Source organism: Convolutriloba macropyga, chromosome 14 (genome assembly GCF_964194025.1).
Source record: "Convolutriloba macropyga chromosome 14, txConMacr16.3, whole genome shotgun sequence".
In the NCBI taxonomy this organism is placed as follows: Eukaryota; Metazoa; Xenacoelomorpha; order Acoela; family Convolutidae; genus Convolutriloba; species Convolutriloba macropyga.
Window position 1 is genome coordinate 31,946,935 of NC_134481.1, and position 19,296 is coordinate 31,966,230.

Consider the following 19,296-nt stretch of genomic DNA (forward strand, 5'->3'; position numbering starts at 1 on the left):
GGTTTATGTTTACGACTGTGACCCTCAACACCAATCTCACAATCATACGAAAACCGCATGCATTCATTTGTTTTCTCCTCTCTTCTGTATCATTTGGAACGGCGTTTTATAATTGGACTCAACATTTTGCTTTAGGCTGTACGATAAGCGTCTTAGAGGTTGAAACGATTATTGAATTGAGGCCGATGAGCTATCGAGAAAAAGGTGATTAAAGTCAACTGAACAGGAATGTTTTGTGATCTTTGATCGCTTAATGTTATTATTTCCCAAAGCACTGCAAGGGCACTCAAGGTCAGAGTCAAGGGGCCGACCAACAGGGCGATAAATCAAATGGACGAACAGAATTTTGTTCCAATTGGACGATAATTGCATGCACTTTGTTAATCCTCCCAGAATATTAATATTCTGACCACCTTATCCATATAGTCCAAAGCATCCCATATTGACTAGGAATAACGAGAAATAGGAAAGAACAAATTATGAGGAGAACTTCGCAGCGCAGTCCAATGTCTTTCATCTCACGCGCTGTAAGATGTTATTTAGATAAAAATGGGCCGGTTATCAGGGCGTAGCCGCGACGCTTCTACCGGCCCGTCAACTAGGACTAAATTATAAGAGGATATTGAAATTTTGCTGCTTTAATTTTATTTTTCCATTTGATACACAATTTAGGTTTCGTCCGTTCGAAACGTCGTCCTGTTGGAAATGCCCCCGTGAGAGTCAAAGGGAAAAGAGGGATTATGCACATGAAGAATTGAATTCATTAAAAAGATTAAACAGATCCGTCAAATAAACAACGAAAGTATTCGATTGCGATGGAAAACGACAACCAATTCTTACGCACAGGGTGGGTAATTAAAGTCAGTAGCACTATTACTGTCTAATCTACACAAGAAACGATAAGCTAGTATCAAAATTAATTTAAGACCAATTTGGGCTCGTACTAATTACACACTAGAAATTGATGATCAGAGCCCAACAATTTGTATACAACAGCAGCAGGAGCAACATAGTTGCTTAAAATAACAAGAAAACTTTTGGGTATTGCAGCGAAAGAGTGAGAGATAAAGGGGGAAAGAGGTAAACAGCAAATAGTTAATATAATTATGCAGGATTAAAGAATAGGTTAATTTTTGAAGGTCGGGTCGTTCAGCATGTAAAAAAATTAGCAACTGCTTTGTCAAATAACACACCAAACAATTTCTAGTTCTGGTTTCTTAGTTTTCCTGAGAAATGTATGATCTCTTCTAAAAAGTTGAGTATTACGCTAAGCTGAGTTAGATTAACATTTAGTTGAGAAGTTTGGGTTAGACTAATTACAAAATTGAGTGCGTATATTGAGCACAAGTCCCGACATATGCCCTCGATTCTTCGTCATAACAGAGGGGCCAATGGATAAAACTTTGTCTGAACTCGATCCGCATTTCTTTTCTTTCTGCCTAGTCCACTTTCTTCCTTTTCTAATTGCATCAATCGGAACTGTTGCCCCTCCCTCCCCCGGTTGCCATGTCTTAGCAACAATACTCTTCAACCATGTAGGGTTCCATACATCAATTCATTTGGAAGGAAAAATTCTGCTACGAAGGGAAAAGGGTTGGCAGCTCCGACCATTTGCAATGTTTCAAGAGTTCTCTACTTCACACTCTGATGTGATGGTGTCGCGTGGTGTGTCAGTGGTAGTGCTGATGACATTTCTCGTTTTGTTCACAGATGTCGTGTTTGGTGACATGTGAACGAGGTCCGCTGTGTCATCCCACGAGCTCAGTCCCTTCGGCTGATCCTCCGCCAACAAAGAAGAGGCCGCTTCGCTCATTTGACGCTGCGATTTGAAACCAAAGCTCGAATTCGCTTTCTGAGAAGGCTTCGTGAAGAAATTGGAGCCACGTGCATCTGAGAATGACCTAAAAACAGCAGAAACAACATAACCGACAAACGTCGAGCAAAACCGGTCAAACTTCCCTTTACACAATAATTTTATGTCTTCTCAGCAACTTCAATAAATTTTAGAGAACAGCGGAGCTCGAAAAATTGCATAAAAGACCAGCAGAAGTAATATAATTAAGAGACCAGCAGAAGTAATATAATTATAAAGACCATTTTAACCATTCCCGGCAGATTGTCGGAAAACAGCCGCAATTGATTCCCATGATCCCTGCTGCATTGAATTAAAACAAGTTGACTGCATCTGCACAAAATGACAAAAAGATACTTTCTTCAACCAATAAATTTCGGAAAATTTGAAAAGTTGAAATATTTTGGAATCTTATCTTCAGCTGTCCATTTGCTGTTAAAGTAGAACTTCAAAAAATGTTTAACGCTTCGCGAAACTCCCTTTTCTGGTTTATTTTTCAAGTGCACAAACTTTTAATTGTTTAAAACAAACCTTGCTTGGAATTTCGCTTCCGTCGTTGTTTTTGATTGTTCAAGAACCAGAAAAAAAAGAAACACAGCCGGCAGATTGCCGGAAAATAGCCGCCGTTGACGCGCTAGACGCACATCGGGATTGAAACAGAAAAAGAAAAAAAAAGATAAGAAATTGACAGTATATTTTCCTAAGATCCAAAAATTGTTCTAATTCAGTGTGGTTTTCCAGTTAGATTCTAAACCTATACTTACTTCAGCTTCTAAACTGAAGGTATCAAGCCTAATACTAACATCAGCTAGCAATCGCTCTAATGAACTTTGATAAACTATTGCACTATGACTTAATGACCGGGCTTTATCGGTTTATCCTGTTTCTTTTGATTTTGATCTTTTGACATTGACCGTATTCACTACATTCCGTAATTCAATACGTGAAAGAACTTAAAATCCATTCAGTTCAAACAGTGAGTGAGGTAAGTCAGAAGTCAAGGGTGAAAGTTGTGACTTATGTAGAACGAAAAACGTGATCAAAAGGTAAACCGAATTTAAAAACATAGCAGGAGAAGTCCTGACGTACAATTCAAAAAATTTTCATTGACTAGACAACCAGCTAGACATAGAACGGACTATGAGTGAATTGGGAAAACAATTTTCAAAAAATCAAATTAAAAAACTTTAAAAAAACTGAAGATCAAATTCAAAATGCCGCATGTAAAAAAACGACTACCGAGATATGGAATTTCGCTTCAAACAACAAAATAGGCCTAAAATGAACAATGAATCAATTGGGAAAACCATTTAAAAAAACCGATCCAAAAAATCGAAAAAAAAGTAAAAATCAAAGGGAAATTGTCGCATGTGAACGAAAAACCACTAGCGAGAAAGCGAATTTTTGTTCAAACACAGCTGTCTCAGTCCTTTTAAATTAGAGTGAAATTTCACGCCGCGAAACCACTCGCTTTTTCGCTTCACTTCCTGTTTCGGCGTGACCAAAATCACTACTCCAATTTGACTTCACAAATCAAGAAAATGTGTGCACAGATCTTAAAAAAAGAGCACCCCAATAAAATTCAAATTCATTGAATTGTAAAAAAAAGAGCGCCAAAATAATAGCCATTTGAGCGGCTGACGGCGGCTATTAATTATTGAAACAAATAAACATGAAAAAAAAACATTAGGTTTCCAGCTGATCAAGGGTGAGTGAGGCCAAGTTCAAATTGTATTGATGACTACCAATCTTGCCAAGGAAAATAAGATACTGATTTTTAAACGATATCCAGCAGATTGCCAAACATAACCGCCCAATTGATTCGCATAACTTCAATTTGATTGAAAGAAAATAATTACAAAAACTTACAAATTTTATGTGCCAGTTACTTTGATTGATTTTGTAGTCAGGCATGCTCCTGTTTCTCAATGAGAGGATACAGGGATTAGTATCAATACCAATGAACATTAGACCTGGCGCAACCTTTGCGGCTTTCATTCGTACACACAACTGTTCAATAACGCAATTAGTCAAAGTATGCCAGGAAAGAGCCTTCGTGAAAGCCAAAGTGGCCAACTTTGCACCTCAAAGAGTATCTTTCAATGGTTGTAGATAACTTTCCCAACAAAATTCTCTGAATTCACTGAGTTGGAGTTCTTGACAACTCATCTGGTGACCCGCGCTCTCTGAATAGCTATGATTATCCCAAATTTCACTGACACCGGTATACCAAATCCTGTATCTCATTTTCAATTTGAGCTTGATTCATCAAACTGGTAAAGAATTCCTTAATTTGTGCATACGTGGCACTACAGATTTGGTGCTAGTGAAGCAGATCGAGTTCGAGTTTCAGTTTCACTTCAGTTATGTTTATTCACGCACCAAGCTCAACAGTTACTAAATATGTTGAAAAGCGTGCACAAAGTGATATGGCTTTGATTGAATGTAAAAATAGATTTTACTTTTCGTACAAATTTTAACTTAACTGTTTAATATGCCGCTGATTTCCTTTTTAAATTTAATAGGCTCCAACACCTGGTGAAATATTTATCCCGTTTGATTTTTATTTCAATTTTCGATACTTACTCTTTTTAGTTCAGAGAATGATTTGCTGATCAGCTACTGTTTCAAAGCACTGTGAGCAGAATGACCGAAGAATGAGACTAGGATAAGAAAGTCAAAAAGATTTTACGCAAAAAGTCGAAACAGCGGAAAAACAGGATAAGGCAAAAAATGTGACTGAGGAAAATCAATATATCATAACAGAATGAGACTTAAAATACATACAATCCAAAGCTCTGAATCAAAAATAAGAACAAATCTAGACGTTCACAGCAAAGAAACTGCAGGTAACGAGTCAAACGGATAAAAATAGTTCATTTTCAAAAAAAAAATAGCATTTAAATGGTAAAAAGTTTTACGGCATTGAACAAAAGATTTGCTGTCAAAATTAAAAAAAAAACAGGAAAGAGCAAAAAACCTTAGAATCTAAGAGCTAAGAGAAATTTTGCTTGAAAAATATGACAAGCACAGTACGACAAAAACAACAAACGCTGTAAAATAAAATTGGCAAAAATGCTTAAGATTTGCTGATGGTTCTCGTTATCTATAGCTTCAGAGCCAAAACTATAACCGGGGACCCAGCCACAAATTCAAAAGAGAAAAAAAACTTTCTAATTGGTAAAACAAAAATTTTCAAAATACATGAAAAATCTCACAAAAAACTACAATTTTATTTCATATTGAGTTGCCATTTCTAAACATAAACCGACTAATGTTGAAAGAATTGCTCTTGAACGACAGGCGAGGTAATTTAATTCAGGGACTGTAGCCTAGATAAATTTTTCTTCAAGGGTGCAAAAATAGTTTCCCATGTCGGGATTCGAACCAGACTTCCCGCTCTGTGACCAGAAGCACTAGCAACTCGGCTATCAGACCCTTCTTCTCGCTATGCTGCAATTGATTTTACTTTAGCAACAAGCTTTACTTCGGAGTGAGCGCAATAGAGATCACTCAAAAATGAAGAAATAAAGAAAGCGTGAAAAAGTCACTTGAGAAGTATAAGAATGTTCTAGAAGAAAGGCGCAAAATGGTCAAGCGAAAACTTTGCATAAAAAAGACCAACACCTTTACAAAAATTAAATTGCAATGAACTTCGTTCAAGAGCAATTAATAAATAAACTGCAAAAACGAGAGCAGAAACAAAATCATGCTTGCAAATGACCTCTATAACTGTAAACAACGATAGCTTTAAAGCCCATTTAACAAACAACAATAAATTGCAAAAGATCATGAAACATACCCGGCAGATTGCCGGAAAATAGCCGCCGTTGATTCCAATAAGCATGATTGGGATTGAAAGAATAGATATCGAAAAAAAGATTTTTGTACAAAAACATCTTTTAAGTCCGATTTATTTTGATGGCATTTCGTAGTTGAACATACTTCTGATTCTTAGAGAGAGGCTACAGGGGCTACTATTAATACCAATAAGCATAAGAGATGTTAACTAAGACTTATAGGAACGAATTGCATTTTGAATTGCTTTGCTGAGCAACTGATGTTCAAATTCAGTTTTTGGCAGAATGAGAGAAGAGGGAAATTAGCCTAGAGAAGTCAAAAAGTTTTCACGCAAAACGCTGAAAAAGCGGCAAAATGGTGAAGCGAAAAAAAGTTCGACGAAGTAAAAAAACATAGCAGAACAAGTCCTGACGTACAATTCAAAGAATTTTCATTGACTAAACAGAAAACTAGACCTAGAACGGACTATGAATGGATTGGAAAAATCATTTAGAAAAAAATCCTATCCAAAAAATCGAAAAAACAGTAAAAATCAAAGTGAAATTGCCGCATGTGAACAAAAAAACACTACCGATAAAGCGAATTTTTGTTCAAACACCATATTCTCACTTTACTTTAAAATTAGAGCGAAAAAATTTCACGCCGCAAAACCACTCGCTTTTTCGCTCCATTTCCTGTTTCGGCGTGACCAAAATCACTACTCCAATTTGACTTCAAAAATCATGAAAATGTGTGAACAGATCTTAAAAACATAGCCGGAAGAATTCCGGAAACGACTCGAAGAGTCGTGTTCATGAAAGAATTACCTTTCAAAAAAACTGTTTTATAATAAGATGTCTTCAAACAACAACAAAAATTCCGTCAAAAAATGAAGACAAAACCAACTAAACTAAAAATTACATTCCTCCTGCATATAAAACAATCCAATTCTTTTTACGCAATTGAAAACATCAAAGTATGCCAGCATCAGAAATCAAGCCATATTAGGCTCCCAAAATTTTAATTTACAAGATAAAGGTGAATACTGAAAGATAATTCCAAAAATTGTTACAAAATTTTTCAATTTTCGAAAACTCTTAATCGAAATACTATTTTACAATCAAAACAGAAATCAATTAGTAACTAAATAAACTTTGTCGCTTAAAGGTTAACAATAGTTTTCGCTTCATATCAGAAGGAACGCGATGAAACTAAACAATGACCAAAAAACTTAAATCGAAATTAATCAAGAAAAAACTAAAGAGACAGAACAATATTCAGACGCAAAAATTCGTATTTTACCAAAACCAAGCCCTAAGAATATTCGCAGAAAAGAGTTGTTCAAAATTTGTAAAAGTGAAGGTAGCAAAACCTCAAAACTATATTACATTGAGTAAAATCAACTGCAAGAAAAACTTCAAAGGAAAATGACAAAAAACATTAGTTCAAATAAAAAAAATTCAAAGGAAAACGACAAAAAAAATTAGTTCAAATCAATTATTTTCAGTTTTATAAAAACAGGCAAGGCGAATAAATTTATAATTCATAGGATAATGGTAGAAGGAAACATGCCAGAATAGGGAGAACACACACATTGTGATAAAGATTACAATCCTCGTACATTTAAAAAAATAATTCGCAATTTCTGAAAAATCAAAACTAAATCGGAAAACCTAATTAAAATTTAAAATGAAACAGATTGAAAATATGATTTTGTTTGTTAATAAGCAATCGAGGTTTAAGAAGATTACATACCCATCCTCCTGTCTCAATAAGAAGTTAAAAGAGCGCAATTGCGAAACAGTAGAACAATTTGCAAAAAAAACTGTTCAAAATATGGTAGAAATTTTCACTGAATTTTAAAGATTTGCGGCCAAAAACAACTCAATGAGCTACCAAACGAAACCAAAACTAACGATGAAGCAACAAAAGACTTTTAATGGTTAACAAACTCAAAATACAAACAAAAAAAAATGAAAACTTTGACAAAAAAACCGCGAAAATTGGATTATTATGTGTACATTTTTATAAAACAAAAACACCTCACGTCCAAAAGAGGGATCCAATTCAGGAATTATCAAAAAGACGTTGACATATGTACTATTTTGGTAAAATAAAGTCCGCTTAAAAAGCCAAAAATGAAGCAAAAATGAAAAAAAAACAAAAATTGACAAAAAAATTGAGAAAAATGGGCCAATTTTGCACTTTAAACGCATTATCAAGATCTCAAAAACATTGTGGCTTCGATTTCAGATGTTTGCATTTTTATGCGGTATCGATCAAAATTTACTTCTACAAGAAACCAAGTTACAATTAAAAAAATTGGGCCAAATGGACGAAAAACGGCTAAAAACTCATCTATATGCGCCAATCTCTCAAAAACTCTTTTCAAAGTCAAAAAGTCATTCACTGAACGTAGCGCATGAACAATAAACTTCTTTCGATCAGAAAAATCAGTTCACACGGCACTTTTACTCGCTTTCACTATTAGGTCAAAACGCCACCTGAACAAATAGTACTTCCTGTAAAAAAAAAAAGACCGAGAGAAAACCAATACTCCTCTTCGAGTCGTAAAAAAAAAGACCGAGAGAAAACCAATACTCCTCTTCGAGTCGTAAAAAAAGACCGAGAGAAAACCAATACTCCTCTTCGAGTCGTAAAAAAAAAGACAGCGCCCCAATACAATTCAAATTCTTTGAATTGTAAAAATTAGGAGCGCTATAATAGCCGGCTGAGAACATGAGGGCGGCTATTAAAAACATCAATTTTGGACTCTAAACTTCCTAATTTTCTCCTAGAATTCAAGCCATCCGTTCAACATCAGCACATTGATCGCTTAGAAGATTACTAAAGAGAGGTTGGCACCTCTTATGAAATTTAATGCCTCGTTTTGAAAGCTCATAGTCATAGAAAAATGTGCGAACAATCCAAAAGCTTTAGATTGGAAAAAATTAGGGCGCAGGTTTGTTTGATTAATTCCCAACGCTTGAACATGCGCTATAAGAGAAAAGATTAACCTATGAATGGCAGATTTCTCATCCGCAAAGAAGACATCTTCCTCCTCCTCTTCATATTCACAGTAATCGGTGGTAGTGGTAGTATTAATAGCTCCGTTGTTCCCACTCTTTTGAGACGGCTCCTGGACATTCGAAGACTGAAACGATGGTGTGTCGTCGCCACTTTCAGTTAAAGTTCTGTCGGCATCTCCCGTAGTAGCGTCCTCGGAAACAGAGAAGTAGGAGAAATTGCAATTGCTATCTACTGTGGTCATTTTGCCAGCTGGTGGAAAGTCTCTAGGGGTCAACCCGGTAGAGTCAAATTTGGTTCTACTTCCATCTGGAGTTGTGACAAACACGGCTGAGGTTTCCAAATTCAAGTCGTGTTTGATCTCCCCAAGACGATGGAGTGCAGCAGGTAGTGGTGGTGTGGATGGTATCTTCTTAGAGGTCCCAGAGCCGGATGTCTTGGAAGGCTGGGCTGTAATGTAGTGGTGGTGTTGAGTTGGTTGTGCAGTTAGTGTTACAGGGGACAGGGCGAGAGGGGACGAGTGTGAAGACAAAGAGGCTGTCTTGGATAGAGAGTTGGGTGAAGACTGAAACGATACCAACATTTGAAACAACATCAACTATACAAACATAACCGACTAATATCGGTCGAATTGCTCTCAAACGACCGCCTCTAAGAGAACTTAATGCCCGCTTGGCTCTACCTGTTTATCCCATTTTTGAGGACGAAAAGTCAAGTGGGTCAGACGAAAAATCGGTCAAGCAAAAAATTGCATAAAAAAGACCAACATGACTAATATAATTGTTACAAACTTTGTTTGAGAGCAATTAACTAGTCACCAACTGTACACCAATTGTACTAGTCTAACTGAGATGTAAAGTAGCACCTTACTATAAATCAAAATAGCATGTGCAGGGTTGGTCATAAAATTATATGCCCAATAAGGGTAAGACAGTATAGCTCCGAGATGTTTACCCATTTTATTTTTGACCGCAAGCAAGATTATGCGGAGAAGATAGTTGAAAATTTGATATACTGACAAACAAGATTCACACAAACTATGAAACAAAGTGCGCAACAAGGAGACAGAAGGCAAGTCCCAAATAATCGCATATCAAAGTACGGTTCTAGATGACAGAAAATTAGAAATCAGCTGACTTCAACTCCGTTAATGAAAATGAAAAAAGTTATATTTAGAAAGAGGTAAACCAAATCTATGACCGAAGAATTATTTATGTGAATAAAAAAAAAGCTCATGCCTATATGTGCCAAAAATGACGTCACGGACACAACTCAATAGAGAAATTGCATAAATGAGCTGATTAGACGTCAGCCAGATAAAACGTCGTAACCAAAATCTCGTCACACCCTATCTCACAAAATGAGCATAAAACAGAAGTTTTTAAAAATGTACTCCAGCAACCATCTAGGTCCAATGGAGTTCAAAAATAGTCTTAAAAACAATCTAAAATTGACTCGAAAAATTTACCAGCAAAACTCATTTAACAGAAGCAGAATAAAAATTCCATCTTCATAAGGCAAAGAAATTAACAAAACCGCACATAGCCGCAAAATAGCAGCCATTGATTTCCATAACCCCTTGGAATTGAATGAATCGAATATCCACAAAAAGTTTTAAAAAAGCGAGCAGAATGGATCTCGTAGTTAGACATTGTTTCTTATAAAAAGAAATCCTGTTTCATAATGAGACGGGGATAGTTAACCTAGAAACTTAACTAGCTAGAACAAAGTTCAAACAAGGGCATAAAATGGGTTTTATGCGTCTACCCGTATGGTACCAAAAAGCTACGTAAAGCATAATTTCTGTTTTAAAGCATAATTTGTGCTTCACAAGCATGATTTTTCCAAGGCGTGAGAAATTTGTGAAATTTAGAAGTGTGAGAAACCTTCATCTCATTTTCTCCCTTTAAACCTAAAAGATGGTTAAACCACTTTCACTGTTCGCCAAGTTGTAACGCTACGAAATATCAGATTTTCATGGGTCAAAATACAAAATCAGGTCAACTTGAAATCAAGCTCAATTGCACAGCATGCACTTAAACGTTATCAGAAAAATAGTTTTGAGGACAAAAAATGGAGCGCAAGATCCCGATATTGCCAAAAAATCCAAATAAAAGCTAGTTAACGATGTTTGAAAGATCCCAAAACCTCTCTGGAGCGAGTTACTCATAAAGCTTCTCTTGCTACGATACAATGATCAGGTCCAGTTAGGCATATTCTACAAAAATATACGGAGTTTGTTCAAGAAATGTTGCGGAAAATCAGTTTGAAGAAAAAATCAAGTGTTTTCGTTCGAAACGGCAAGTGTTTTTGTTCAGAAGCCATCCTCTTTCTAGCAGAAAATTTTTTACACCGATGAAATAAGGGTGCGCATCTCCAGCGACGGAATTACTTCGGAGTTTTGGAACAAATGGAACGAGATTTGAGTTCAGACAAACAATCACTTATGTTTTGGGGTGTAATACGATCAGATGGCCGGAAAAAGCCTTTCAAGTGTCCAAACAAGCCAAACGCCACCGGTTTAAAAAATTGCCCAGAATAAATGCTTTCCAAAATTAATTTTCAACAAGACGATGCTCCTGTGCATAAATGAAAGATTATCGGCATCTTTTTCAAGATGAGTGCAAGGTACTGGAATGGCCGGCAGATAGTCCAGATCTAAATCAATAGAAAACTTATCGGCAACTTTGAGAAAGCAATTACAAAAACAGACAATTTTTTTTTATAAAATTTGAAAAAATGTCAGAAATTTGGAACAAAATTGACCCAGATGTCATTAGATGTATGAAAACCGTCTGCTTGACGTTAAAATAAATAAATGTGTAATGAAGCGTAAAGAGTTATTAGAGAACAAACATGAACTGAAAACGTTTCATTTGATGTTTATAATGCGTTTTAAAAAATCTTCAGGTGTACGTAGCCTTTTGGTATCAGAGTGTATTTTTGATTTCGTTTCACTGCTGAGTAACTGCTGTTTAAAAGCAATATCAGCAGAAGGAGAGAAGTCTAATGACTATTTTAAGTAAAGCGCAACATACAATAGCACCATTCGTCCATCTTGTTTTCACATATATTATTCATTCACAATTTTGGCCCGAGAATTGGAAATGTGCCTATGTAAGCCCTACTCTCAAAAAAGGACCTCGAGCGGACGTTGGAAATTATCGGCCTATTTCAATAATCCCGAGGTTATCTTTAGTTCTAGAGAAAATTCTATTTCTGTTCATTTATCCAAAGATTAAAGATCGGCTGAATCCTAGACAACATGGATTTCGTGCAAAACATTCTACAGTTACGCAATTGCTCACATTTCTGCATGAGTTATATCTGAATTTTGACGGAAACGTTTAACAAGTTGTTGTTTATTTAGATTTCAGCAAAGCTTTTGATACTGTGGACCACTCCACGCTGCTTTCGAAGATTATTCGTTTTGGATTTGACGAAGATTTTGTGAAACTTATTAATTCTTATTTATCATCTAGACCTCAATGTGTTAAATTAGATGGTGTTTTATCAGAGAGCCTCCCAGTTACTAGTGGTGTTCCTCAGGGAAGCGTGTTGGGACGGCTTTTCTTTTTAATTTTCATTGATGATATGATTGACGTACCCGAAGTATCAAAAGCTTTCTGCTACGCTGACGACACGAAATTGCTCTGCCATGGCGACCTCTGCTTGAATAGTGCTCAAAATGATCTATGCTCGTTGTGGTTATGGTCTTATTGTAACTATTTGTCTTTTAATTCAGCTAAAAGCGGTTATTTACATATTCGTAGAAGTGCATTGGATAATATACTTCTTGGTAATGTCGAGATTCCTTCGCTTGATAATATTACAGATCTGGGAATTGAGGTATCCAAAACGTTGAAATTGAGTCGTCATATTCAATCAAAAATAGTAAAAGCTCGTCGATCGTTTAATTACTTGAAGCACAGTGTTCCGTTCAATCTCCCATCTGGAGTTAAATCCAATTTATTCAAGGCATGTGTTTTGTCGGTTCTACTATATGGATACCCTGCTTGTTTTCCTGAAATTTCTGATCTACGGAAATTAGAACAGCTCAATATCCAAGGCCTGCGTTGGTGCTTTGGTTACAATGACTACTCCTCCCTGCTAAAATTATCCAACTCTCTGCCAATATGCTATCAACTCATCGAGCGTGACATACATGTTTTTACGGCAATCTTAAACAACGAGAACTGCATATCTTTTGACAAATTTTTCAAGTTGGACTCAAAGGTCTTAAACCTACGAACTCTTGATCGTGAACGTCTGGCACTTACACGAGCTAAGAAAAGATGTACAGAAAAATCGTTTTTCTTCAGAGTTGAACGTATTATAAATGACGCCGCGGATTTTCTTAATGTCAGCATCAGTTTTTTCAGGGATACTTGCAAATCCAAAACCGCAACTCAAAATCTACTAAAGGCAATGAGAAATGATAAATATGATTCTGACTTATCTTGCACGTGGTACCTTAGGTAAAGATGTAGTTTCTGTAAAGCATGATTTTCTGTTCAATTAATGTTTTTTCTAGCTGTTACATAATTTATATCATTTTTTATCTTTGTTATATCATTTGTATCATCATCCTTGTTTATACCCTCAGAAGGTAATTGAAGTCTTATACTACTACTGCTACTACTACTACTAATGAAGTCCAAAATATTTCAGACAAAATGTCAAAAAAACGGCAAAATGAGGTAAAGCAAAACAAATTTTTGTCTAAAGAAATAAAACGAAAAAATCAGGACCTCTATATTAGCCAGCTGAGATGAGAGGGTCTATTAAAAAAACAAAAAATTTAAAAATGTTGACTTTCGCAGTCGCTAGCTTAAGCTTAGCGAATTCCTCCACCCCCCTCCTTATGGTTAAGCTAGAGACTACGAAAGCCGAGTGAGGGCGCAGGAAAGTTTGTGCACGCGGCGTGTGTGTGTGTGTGTGTAAAGGGGCGGAGGCAAAATGAGGGTGGGGCATAAAGAAGTTTCCAAAATTCAAAGTACATCAAATTGACCTTTACATCGAAAATTTACGCATACAGATCTTCCTCCCCACCCAGCAAATAATGATTATTTGCTGGGTGGGGAGGAAGATTTCAGTCGCGTGGAGGTTGCAACAATTGTGATTTGGCAGTAATTAAAAACATAAACCCACGACGAACGCCGGATAAATTGACAGGCGGGGGCAATTTAATTTAGAGGGAGTGGTGTAGCTTAGAAATGTTTTAAGGTTGCAGAAAAACCGCCCCCACAAGAGTTCAAGCCCCGGATATCCTGTATGCCAGTCCAAAGTTATAACAACTAAGCTGCAATGGCAATCATCCTTTTCTGCTCACAATCACTTTTATGTGAGCAATAAACTTAATGATAAATTTTTGAGAACAATGAGGATAGCCTAACCTATAAAACGCATGGTCATTTCGAAGAAAAAAAATCCGAAAAACAGCATAAAAAAGTACTAAATAGTTTCAACTTCTAAATCCCACCACCACAGAATGTAGCTCAGCGACATTATCGTTAGTCATAAATTCAAACTTTAACTCAGACCGCAAAATTAATTGTCAATAGCCCCGACTTTGTCATTTACCTAAAGATTTCAATATCCCTTACCAAGCCAAAGTTTCCTGAGAGCTCTGTTTCGTCCTCAAACTTGAACATCCACAACCAAAAAAACTGAAAAACTAACTTTCTCTAAGTTTAATTTACAAAAGGCAGCGTTTGATTGGTCAGAACAATTTTTTGGTGGTCCAAATGCACCAATTTGAATTATAAAACTGAAACTTTATTCTCTATAGAAAAAAACTCGAACTGCTATGCACCTGGTTGCTACATTGTACAGAACATAAATCGGACTCAGAAGGGCGGAGGAGTAAAAAAACACGCGAGACCAACTTTTACTTTTTTGAAAATCAAAACCTACTGATATCAAGTCCAGCGATTACTTAGATTCACTTATTCCCTGCTAGAAACCGATGACACTTGTCATTATTGAGACTAAATAATAACACAAAAAACAACCAATTTGGCTAAACCTCGCTAATACTGTCGAGAACGAATAGTGAACAAGTCATAGACAGCATTAGCTACGAGACCCGTCATTAGTGAGAATATGCGAAAAGACCACAATAGGCACAACAAATACTAGCAAAAACTCACCAACGTTTTCGTATTTGGAAATGAACATTGCATAGGTCATAGAGAGCAATAGCTATGAACTGAAACGATTAATTCGATTGAATTCAGCATCCTTAGAAAAAGTAGAGACCTTTACACAATCAGAACTCCCAAATAAAAAAAATTGATTTTTCCTGAAGCATAAGACAGCATTAGCGATTAATTTGATTAATTTAAGCTCCGTGCAAAACCGATGAGAGTTGTAAATAATGCACTAAAAGACGAAAAATAGATCGACATAAAACCGATAAAAATTCTTCAAACAAATAGCCTCAAAGTCATAGAAAACATTAGCTTCGAGCTGAAAATACTGAATTGATTATAATGATACTCATTAGCAACCTATGAGACCTATTCCTTATGAGACTAAATGATAAGACAAAGTACAACAAATACTAGCAAAACTAAAAATTTCATTAAAAATTTTGAATAAGCAGAGTCAATGTCAGAAAAACTCTAGCCAAGAACTTGCACCAATATTTCGCCTCATTTTTGCCTCAATAGAAACCAATGAGAACTGTCATTGCTGATCCTAAAAAGAAAACAAAACAGTAACAAAAAGGGCAAAAAACGAATACTTAATATTATTGTATTACAATAAATAGCGTCAAAGTAATAAAAGGCACAAAATAAAAGACTCAAGCTGCCAGTTGATTAATTCAACTGATTGCAAAAAACTCAATTAGAACAAATATGTTTCATATAATCAGCACCCAAAAAAAAGAAACACTGAAAAAAGAAAACAAATTTTTGCACGGGAAAAAATTACTGCTTTCAAAAACCAAAAATTTCAAGTCCCAACTTCTCACTTCACCTAAGTAATTGAAAAGAAAGCACTTTATTCGAAGCTAATCACTTTTACGTTGCCTTTTACCATTATAAATTGAGTTCTAACTGAAATGAAAAAACCAAAAATACTTTGAAGACATCTTGAACAAAAAATACAGCGCAACAACTAAATCCAAATGCTTCTGATTCTGAAAAAACCGAAGTGCTCGACTAAAAATCGTATGCTTTTAATCAATCAAACAAAAAATAAGATGTCAATATAACTAGGAATTCAATTTGAAAAGCAATTTAAAAGCATTTAGAATGGGTGTGGATTGGAAATTTTTAATGTTCAAAAAAACCCTAATACCACAGGAGTTAGAACCTCGGAAATACAGAATGCATGTCAATCCAAAGTCTTAACAACTAAGCAACAATGGCAATTATCCTTTTCTGCTCAAAATCACTTTTATTTTAGCAATAAACTTTATTTCAGAAAGAGCCACTCAGAACACTCAAAAATAAGTATTCAAACGTGAAACTGTGACTCAAGAAGTCAATGAAAGTTCTAGAAGAAAAACACATAAAGGTTCAAGCAAAAATTTTGCATTAAAAAAGACAAACTTTTACAATAACTGCTTCAACTTAAATTACCGGGCATCTAAAACTGGTCTCTATCGGTATCTACCCGTTTCGATTTAAATTTTCGCTCATAAAAAACATCAATTTTCGTTCTTTCAAAACATAAGTAAACCATAAACGTCAGTTTAAATAAAAAAGGACTACCCGTGCAGACCATATCCAAAGTTAAAGCAGCAGACCAGTGCAAACTTTTTGGCAAGACAAATTAAGCTAAAACGAAAGAAAAAAGAAAAATAGCACGTAAACACAAACAGACATACCCGGTATATTGCCAGAAAATAGCCGCCGTTGATCACCATAACCGAGATTGGGATTGAAAGAAACGAAAACTAATGACAAAACGATTTTTATACACAAAAAATACTAAAGTGCAAACTATTTTGATGTCATTTTGGAACTGAACAAACTTCTGTTCCGTAGTGCGACAACACAGAGCTAGTAACAATACCAATAAGCACTAAGATGGTAACTAAGAACCAACTTCGAGTTATGGGCATCTAAAAATGGGCTCTATGGGTTTATCCTGTTTCTATTTCTAATTTCGTTTCTCGATACTGACTGTGTTCATTTTGAATTGCTTTGCTGAGCAACTGCTGTCTAAAAACAGAGAAGAGTGAAACTAGCCTAGAGAAGTCAAAAAGATGTCACACAAAATGTTGAACAAGATGTGAACTAAGGCAACGCAAAAACTTTTTATTCGACGAAGTAAAAAACCTAGCATGACAAGTCCTGAAACACAATCCAAAGAACTAAATGAAAAACTGAGAACTAATGTACCTGAACAGCAGATCAATTGAACAACCTCAGCCAAACAGACAAAATCTCAAACGTTGAGAAACCAAAATAACCAAGCAAATTAAACATTAAAATAATCATTGCTAGAACTCTCGAAGCTTTTACCCTCTCGGAGCCACATACGACACAATTCAATATACTCATTAAGTTAAGCACAAGCCTTGAAAGAGATTTATTTGACGCTAAAGATAGATAAATTCGATGAATCTAACAGACGCTTAAAAAACTAAATTTTTTGTCCCTGGAGTTGCCATGAAACCCATCTGCAATAAAAAAAATCGTAAGCCGGTAAATATCGTTAAACTAAAAAAATGAGAAGTTAAAAACAACTGCATATTTTGAAAAATCGTGCCAAAATTCGCGATATTAATATCTTCAGCACAATTTCATTGTCTCCCGAGACAATCCCTTATCCCTATTTCCAACCTTAAATAGATTAACTGGCTCATAAAGATCGATGAAATTGTAGCAAGACAATAACTTTTAGAAAATTTTTACAAATTTGCTGAAACTGAGTTTTTTAACCTTCAAAATCTAAAACCTTTAAAACCTCAAAAATCAAACACTCGAAAAAGTTAAAAGTGCGAGGTTTAAACTAAAATTCATGATATGAAAAATTGAAAATTTTTTCAGTACCATTAGAAGCAATGCAGTAACGTACTAGAAAACCCTATAGGAGGGTCCCAGTCCACAGGGGAAAGGAAAACTAATTTATCATTGCTGAAAACCGTGACATTAAAATCTTGAAGAACGTTTCATTACCCCTAGAAACTATGCAGTAACCTATTGTCAAACTATAGCGGAGGTTCCCTGGCCCTTGAGGATGAAGAAACCTAAAAAAAGAAATGAAAAATCTTGAAAAAAATGGAAGTTTTATGAAAAAAAAAATTGCAAAAATTTGTGATATTAAAATTTTGAAAACCATTCCACGGACAAAAAAAAAATTCCGTCACCTATTATTAAACTCTAGAGGAAGTTTCTTGGTCACGGGTGCTGGAAAATTTAAATAATGACAATAAATGCCCAGTAATCTAAAATTGCAAGTTTTTTTTTAAAAAAAATCCAAAACACGTGATGTTAAAATATTGAAAACCATTCCATTACCACAAGAAACTTGCCAGAAAGTAACCGCCGTTGACGCGCTTAATGAAAATCGGGATTGAAACAGAAAAAGAAAAAAAGAAGAGATAAATTGCCCAGTTTCTACTTTTTCTCAGTGTCAAAAAGTGTTCTAATTTGGCGTGCAGTTTGTTAGATTATAAAACTATAATTATTTCAGCTTCTTAACTGAAAGCTGATAAACTTAATACCAATATCAGCTAGCAAACAATCTTACAAACTTCAAAAACCTAATTCTCAATGACTTAAAGACCGGGCTTTACCAGTTTATCCCTTCTGTTTTGATATTGCTCGTTTGACCTTGACTGTATTCACTATCTTACGTAGTTCATTGAGGGAATGGATTTAAACACCATTCAGTTGAAACAGTGAGTGAAGTAAGTCAGAAGTCAAACGTGAAACTCGTGACTTATGTAAAACGAAAAACGCGATCAAAAGGTAAAGCGAATTAAAAGGAGAGCGCCTGAAAAATAGCCGTTGAGAGGCTGACGGCAGCTATTAAAAATGACCTTTCGTCCTTGAAATACGGCCTTCCCAGTAGCTTCACCGCTCCTAGCACTGGAAGGACTACTAAACGCGGCTATGGGCTTCTAATGATACCTGATGCCCAAATGGCTTTATCCCGTTTTAAGAGCTTATAGTCATGAAAAAGAGTTGTGAAAACAACTTACAAAAAAAACATAGCTGGCAGATTGCCAGAAAATAGCCGCAATAGATTCGTAGGAGTCTCAAAAGAACAGTAAAAACGACAGACCAAAAAAGTCTTTTCATTGAATGCTGAGGTGTTAAATTTTGATTAAGAATCTGTATACGTTATTGCTGCCTCTATCAGCTGCTCTTAAATAACCTTCATTTAGAGCGACACATTCACATGACCTTATCTCTTTGAATTGAAGTAAAAAAATCAATTTAAATACATAGCAGGACACATTAAAAGTATCTCTTTAAATTAAAGTAAAGAAAAGTCAGTTTAAATACATAGCAGGACACATTTAAATACATAAGTAAAACACAAAGCAGGACAAGTCCTGGCGCACAGTTTAAAAAATTTTCATTGACTAAACAAAAAATTAGACCTAGAACGCACCATTAGTGTAGTGGGAAAGCATATAAAAAATCAGATAAAAAAATGCAAAATAAACA

General features: G+C 35.5%; 1 protein-coding gene across 1 annotated transcript in view; it reads right to left on the reverse strand.

Annotated features, from left to right (window-relative positions):
- Nucleotides 1-738: 738 nt before the first annotated feature.
- Nucleotides 739-19,296, reverse strand: part of LOC142353474 (uncharacterized) — a 143,067-nt gene continuing 124,509 nt past the window's right edge. Inside the window, exons 9-10 of the mRNA XM_075405727.1 lie at nucleotides 8,650-9,224; nucleotides 739-1,901 (exon numbers count right to left, since the gene is read on the reverse strand). Coding sequence (XP_075261842.1) covers nucleotides 1,622-1,901; nucleotides 8,650-9,224 — 855 coding nt within the window. The 3' untranslated portion in view covers nucleotides 739-1,621. The remainder of the gene's footprint in view (nucleotides 1,902-8,649; nucleotides 9,225-19,296) is intronic.